General features: G+C 38.4%; 1 protein-coding gene across 1 annotated transcript; it reads left to right on the top strand.

Moving 5' to 3' along the window:
- The first annotated feature begins 1,266 nt into the window (after positions 1 to 1,266).
- On the top strand, positions 1,267 to 6,214 carry LOC113748446 (homeobox protein knotted-1-like LET6). Its single transcript, XM_027292001.1, has 4 exons — positions 1,267 to 1,713; positions 2,184 to 2,427; positions 5,470 to 5,714; positions 6,011 to 6,214. Exons 1-4 carry the CDS (start codon positions 1,267 to 1,269, stop codon positions 6,212 to 6,214), a joined length of 1,140 nt encoding a protein of 379 aa, XP_027147802.1.
- The last annotated feature ends 495 nt before the right edge of the window (positions 6,215 to 6,709 follow it).

The raw sequence follows: 6,709 nt of genomic DNA on the forward strand, positions 1-6,709 counted from the left end.
GAGATTAGAGGAAGAGAAAAGAAATAGTAGACAAGAAAAATATATTATCAATAGATAAAGGTGCAGAAGAAGAAGACAACGTAGTAGTAAGAAGAAGGAACCACTTAATAAGTGGACAAATAGGTGTGAAGCAGGGGGAAGGCAGAGTACAAAAGGCAACAGAAATCGTGATTCCGTGCCCTCAAACACAAAACCTTTCATCCTCTCGTCATCCATCACTACTTCATTACTACACTACACATATTATACACTACATATTACACTACACTACACCTCGATTTGATCGTTCCTTCCTCTCTCTCTCTCTCTCTCTTTTTCACCCTCTATCCTTCTCTGTCTCTCTCTTTCTTTCTTTCTAGTTTGCCAGTAATGGCAGTGGCTCAGTGGCAGTGCAAGAAAAGAGGGAGAGAGTTTTCATCGGGAAGGTAAAGCTTTGCACCACAAGCCTCAAACATACTACTACTACGACGACTACTATTACATACTTCCCTTGCACAATTTACTAGTTGTAACATTTTCCCATGGCAAGGAGGAAAGACTACACAGACTCTAAAAACTCGCTCTCTTCCTCTTGAACTTCTCCTCCTCCTGCTCCTAAATTACTAAACCTATGCTACTACTACTATTAGTACTTGCTAAAAAGCTACTACTTCAATTCCCGCGTGCGCTCTGCAATGTCTAGTGTACTTACTACTACTCATTTGTGCTTTGTTTTGTTGGAAAAGACAGAGAGACAGAGAGTTTAGAACTAATTCTCATTTGCTGTTAAACGAGAAACGTGTTAGTATATAGTTATAAGCATAGGGAGGAGAAAGGAAAAAAAATATTAAATCTATTTCATTTCAACAGCCTTTCTCAGACCTTATCTATATTCATCCCAGAGAGCAAAGACTAAAGTAAAGAAAAAGAAAACAAAAAAATCCTGCTTCCACCAGCTAGCTCCGCTACTTACTGACTAACGCTACCACTATTTAGGATTTTCTGTAAAAAGGCTGAAACCAGTAGCATAAAACTCGGGAGACCCCTGCCCTCTGCCTAGCCAGCATCAAAAGGAGAAGCAAGATTGCTAGCACATAGTATAAGACAACAAGGGGAACCTCAACCAACCTTTATCATCACTGTTGAAGTTTTATGAGTAGAATAACAACAAAGGGTTAGGGAAGCCCTTGTCATACACTAGTACTAGTAGTATATAACAAGGGTAAACTGAAGACGCTAAAGTGAGGGTGTGCAAAAGAGGAAGAGTGTGTTGTGTGCGTTCTTATAATGGAGGGCTCAAGTTCAACTTCATGCTTGATGATGGCTTTTGGGGGGGACAACAGTAGTGGTGCTTTAGGAGGTCCTACAAGTCCTATGATGATGATGATGATGCCTCCTCAGATGACTTCTTCTACCCACCTTAATGCAGAGACCAATACCCTATATCTTCCTCTACCTCATGCTCATCCCAGCGACACCCAAGACCACCCCAATAATCGTCGCACTGCAGCTACTTCTGCTTCTTCTATGATGCAGCTGGATGATGAAAACCACAACAACAGTCATCATAACTTGAGCAGCAGCACCACTGGCGGTGGCAGTTATTTCGTGGATCACAGCAACAATGATATCGGTGGAAGCTATTCTTCGTCTCCTCCTCCATCTGTCAAGGCTAAGATCATGGCTCATCCTCACTACCATCGTCTCTTGGCTGCCTATATCAATTGCCAAAAGGTTTAAAGCTACATCAAACAACCTAAAAGCTTTTAAACCAAATTCACCGCTTTCCTCCTGTTGAGGAACAAGATCCATTCTTTCTGCATCTTTTCTTGCAAAAACGAAAAACTACCCTTTCATATTTACCTCCACATGTTGTTCTACTAGAAAACTTCTACTTGCATTTATGTCGAAATATTTATGTGAGTTCTTATGCAGTTGTTTATCTCACATCAGCACAGACAGAGATGGCTGTGATGGGAGGGGTTTTGTATTCTTTCTTTTCTTGCCTTAACTGATACTCCAAGGACCACATACTCTGTTGAAAAAGATGTGCAACAGGAAACCCTTTCGGAAATAACGATGAAAGAGACAGTAATATCAGCTAAATGTGTAAAACCCTCTTTAGCAAAAATGAAAACCATTATTGCAAAAGAGCTAATAAAAATGGAACTAACTCAACTAGTCATTGTAAAATTTTGCTGCAGATAGGAGCACCTCCTGAAGTGGTGGCAAGGCTAGAGGAAGTCTGCACTTCTGCTGCAAGTCTTAGCCGTAACAACACAAGCTGTATTGGTGAAGATCCGGCACTTGATCAATTTATGGAAGCCTATTGTGAAATGCTGACTAAATACGAAGAGGAACTCTCGAAACCCTTCAAGGAAGCCATGCTTTTCTTGTCAAGAGTCGAGTGCCAGTTCAAAGCTCTCACTCTTGCTTCTTCAGATTCTGGTAGATGGCCCTAAATACCTATTTCCCTCTTCTTTTTTCTCTTGATGAAGGACAGTTATTCTTCTCAGATCAGATCTTCTAAAACTGTTTGTGAGTTTGTTTGCTGGTCGATTTTGTCTTTTTACTCCATAGTTTAATGAACAAGTCCATCATGTGCATGTTCCAATAAGACGACCAAGATTTAATTAACTAAGGTGTGAGGTATAAGGTGCGGATTGTCTCCTCTTCCCTTTTGTAGTATTTATTTTTCTTTACTCTTGTTGACATTGATAAAATCTTGGGTTGGGCTTCTATTTATTGTTTCTTTTGCTTCACTGTTTTACTAGGGTATAAATATGACTGCAACCTAGGTCTCTCCAGGTCTCCTGTCTTAGGAGTAATATCTTAATCCAAATAGGCTTTGTGGGACTGATCCCTGCCTTTGTTAATTCCTTCTCGGTGTTTGCGACTCCTGGAGTAAGAACCTTTTCAGTTTTTATGCATTGTTCATCTCCAGTTTCGTAGTTACTTTTAAAGTTTTGGTGAGTGTAGACAGAAGCTAGCTTCATTTTGGAGCATGTTATGCAGCTCTTAGTCCGTGAGAAGGCATTAATAGAAGTTGCAATCAACTGGACAGTTACCAGAGTTTTTACACAGTATTCAAGCTAAGACAAGCTGAGTGTTTTCTAGTTGACTTCAGAAAATGAAAGGTTTTCTAGTTTCAACATTTATACAGTTTTTATTCATTTCAAATTGTATATCTTGTGCTTTTATTTTTTAACAAGTCGTAAAGTTTTGATGAACATACGGTATAGGAGAGCAAGGGTTAAAGGTGGACCGAAAACTTTGAACTTAGATTTTGGGCTTTTTGCATCTAGGTTTAAAACGGAGGAAGATAGGGTGAAGTCTTGCCTCTACGACACCATCGGTTACAAAGCATAACGTGTTGATGAACTGTTTACTAGCGTTCTCTTTGGGAGTTTCTTCATTGACTTGACTTCCTTAGCTGTCTCTTTTTGTCACCTTTTTCATTAGCTGTTTGCCAAAATTCAACAAGCCAAGGGGCACACTCAAATTTATGTTTCTGTTCAAGTCTTCTTATTATTATGGTACGTGCCAAGTTGCTTCAACTTGCACAATTTTTCATCTTTTACTCTTTAGGTTCCCATAATTGATGGGGTGCATTGGAACTTGCCTTGAAGTAGATATGTCTCATCTGTGAAAATATGGTTGATGATTTCACATACAGGTCAAGTTTGCATTAAATCACTGTACCATTTGAATCTAATCTCTTAGTTGCATTACTGCTGGGGAAATCCTCACTGAAAACTGTCTCTCTTTACCAACCAAAGAAGGAGAGAAAGGCGAACCTTTGCTGAACTTGGATGTATGAAAAGAGCTGTCTAGTTGTTTAGCATGAATGAATATGTGTGTTAAACTACTGATATTTTTTATGGCATGCACGTTTAGTGTGAGTTTACTTATCAAATCTCTTTTTATAGCTTGAAATTTTGGTGTAGTGCAGTGGTATTTAAGGAGAAATGCCTTCATGTGCAATTACTTCTCATTGCACAATGAAATGCAATAATTGGAGGACCTAGCAACATAGGTAAGCCCTATAACGAGACTTTGAGAATGATGCAGTAATTTTCAAAAGAGAAATACACAATTCTAGAGAAGTTTATAAGTTGAATTTTAGACTTTATATTGCATTTGGAGCTAATTACACTTGAAAGTTATAAATTTAATTTATTAAGATCGCTTCTTGAAAAACGAAAGGTAGTTCATTCATGCTACTTGTATTAATGGTAGCAAGCCTGATCAATATCTTATAGAATTCTTTCAGCGAATGGTTTCACAGGCTTCTTATTGGTTAGACTTGCTACTTAAATTCCAAACTTTGTGCGGTACACAATTTGTGTAGGAAGCAAATCATTGCAGTTACTACACAGTGACTTCTTATTGAAGTGGTAGAAAATGTGTCTATCATGATAATTGAAGAATTATGGTGAAATGACAAGCCTTGGGTCCCGTGCTTTTCACTTGAAATGAAGCAGAATGATGTGCCTCTCCTAGGACCGTGATGATGCCATTGTTTGAAATTATTTATTTCCACATTTTCACAAGTACTTTTCAAGAGTTCAATTAGCATGTTCAACTATTTACATAACTTTGTTTGCTTCTTAACTTGGGCTGCACTTTCTGCTGTGAAGTTAAAGCTTTTCTTTTCCTCCTTTAACATGGAATACTATGATGCACATTCTGTATCGGAAAACACAACACTAGTATCAGAAACATGTAGGTTTACTTTCCTACAGTGAACATTTTCATGAAATGATGTAATATGATTTCCTTTCATTGTTTGAACCTTCTAAAATTAAAAGGAAAGGAAAGAGGCGCATTTTTTTTTTGGAGGGGGGGGGGGGGGTTGTCATTATCCAATATGATTTTTCTGCCCTTCATCAAAATTTATGTATGTTTTGGGCTCTAAAATATGTTTATTCAGTGTTCCCCATTGAGGAGCAAGCAGTAAAACATGAGTAGAGTTCATGATTAAGGTGATAGATGGCTCATTACAGAAAATGCATAGGAAGAACTGATCTGTTGTTTATAAACTGACATGGTTGATTTACCTTTTTAGTTGGACAGTATGTCTGGCTATCCTTTATCAACTAAAACAAACAAAAGAAATCAGGAGGACAAGTGGCAATGGAGTGCTTCAAGTAATAAAGAAATCTCTTTTGATTAGAGCGGGATGGTCTTTAACCTTGTGAACAATAGCGAAGTGGTTCGAACCTTCGCAGATTTTATAACTTTTTAAGTCACCAATTTATTTTTCCTGCTGTTAAACTTTTTTTCCATTAGCCAAATGTTACTTGTTTTAATGTTCGAAGTGTTAAGCATACTTCATTTCATTTAAATTCCTTTATGTGTAGCTCATCAATCTTGAGGAACCTTATAGATAATGCATGGTCTGCAAGGTCTTCTCTCGTGGTGATTGTTGCAACAAGTAGTTCTTTTTGTTTCTAGATGCTCATGAGAACTCTCTTGAAATACTAGCAGCTTGTGGAGAGGCTATGGACAGGAATGGATCCTCTGAAGAGGAGGTTGATGTGAACAACAGCTTCATTGATCCTCAAGCAGAAGATCGGGAGCTTAAAGGTCAGCTTTTGCGCAAGTACAGTGGATATTTGGGCAGCCTGAAGCAGGAATTCATGAAGAAAAGAAAGAAAGGAAAGCTGCCAAAGGAAGCCAGGCAACAGTTGTTGGACTGGTGGAGCAGGCATTACAAATGGCCATACCCATCGGTAACGAATTCAACTTAGATCACCTCATAATTACCTGAGTGCATTCATTTGCTAAACATTTAGAAATTGTATTTCTCCCCGCATTTGTAACATCATAAATCGGTTGTGAACTTCTACTCTTTCCATAAAAGCATCAAGGAAGGCATTTGCACACCCCTTATTAAGCTATGATTTAAAGTTCAATCACAGTAAAGCATCTCAAATTGTGGGCAGCTGTCCAAATAATAAGATGACAATAACATAGATGTAGACTTATATTCTGTTTCTAAAAATGGGTCAACTTAATGCATCAACAGGAATCACAGAAGCTGGCGCTTGCTGAATCAACAGGTCTAGACCAGAAGCAAATTAATAATTGGTTCATCAATCAAAGGAAGCGGCACTGGAAGCCTTCAGAGGATATGCAACTTGTGGTGATGGATGCCACACATCCCCACTATTATATGGACAATGTTTTGGGTAATCCCTTTCCAATGGACATCTCGCCTGCACTGCTCTAATTGAGCTGTAAGGCAATGGACTTTGCATTAGATGCCATTAAAATTTATGAACCACTACTTGCTACTATCAACACCGGATCCTTGCTATATATGTTTTGTAACTGCATTCTCCTCCTGGTATCAAGGTTGCTACTCTTCAGTGTCTGCCTTGGACACGTAGTGGATAGGTACTCTAATACGATGTGCTGGAATATATATTTCCTTAATGCTTGCTGCTTGTTTCAGCAAAAATATTTGGGAGGTTAGTAGATAATTAACCATTTGCTGTGGTTATTTTCTGTGTTTTCTTGGCCATACTCGATGAATCCGACCCAGCTGCCCTCGACTAAAATGAGTACAAGGATGGATTACATTTTTTACATGCTAGTAATTTGTTGAATTGCCATCTGCACTTCCTATCTGTGTTAGCTTTTACTTAAAACTAAAAGATTGAAGCGAATTTGTCTCACGGGAAGACTCAGCAGTCATGATTGCTTGGATAAGACATGGTAATTA

Source organism: Coffea eugenioides, chromosome 9 (genome assembly GCF_003713205.1).
Source record: "Coffea eugenioides isolate CCC68of chromosome 9, Ceug_1.0, whole genome shotgun sequence".
Taxonomy (NCBI): domain Eukaryota; kingdom Viridiplantae; phylum Streptophyta; class Magnoliopsida; order Gentianales; family Rubiaceae; genus Coffea; species Coffea eugenioides.

What these genes read in the sequence shown, in the direction of transcription:
- LOC113748446 (XM_027292001.1), top strand. Translation starts at nt 1,267, where the DNA reads ATGGAGGGCTCAAGTTCAACTTCATGCTTGATGATGGCTTTTGGGGGG. An exon ending in TCTTGCTTCTTCAGATTCTG is followed by an intron (nt 2,428 to 5,469) that starts GTAGATGGCCCT and finishes AAATACTAGCAG; the next exon opens with CTTGTGGAGAGGCTATGGAC. An exon ending in ACAAATGGCCATACCCATCG is followed by an intron (nt 5,715 to 6,010) that starts GTAACGAATTCA and finishes ATGCATCAACAG; the next exon opens with GAATCACAGAAGCTGGCGCT.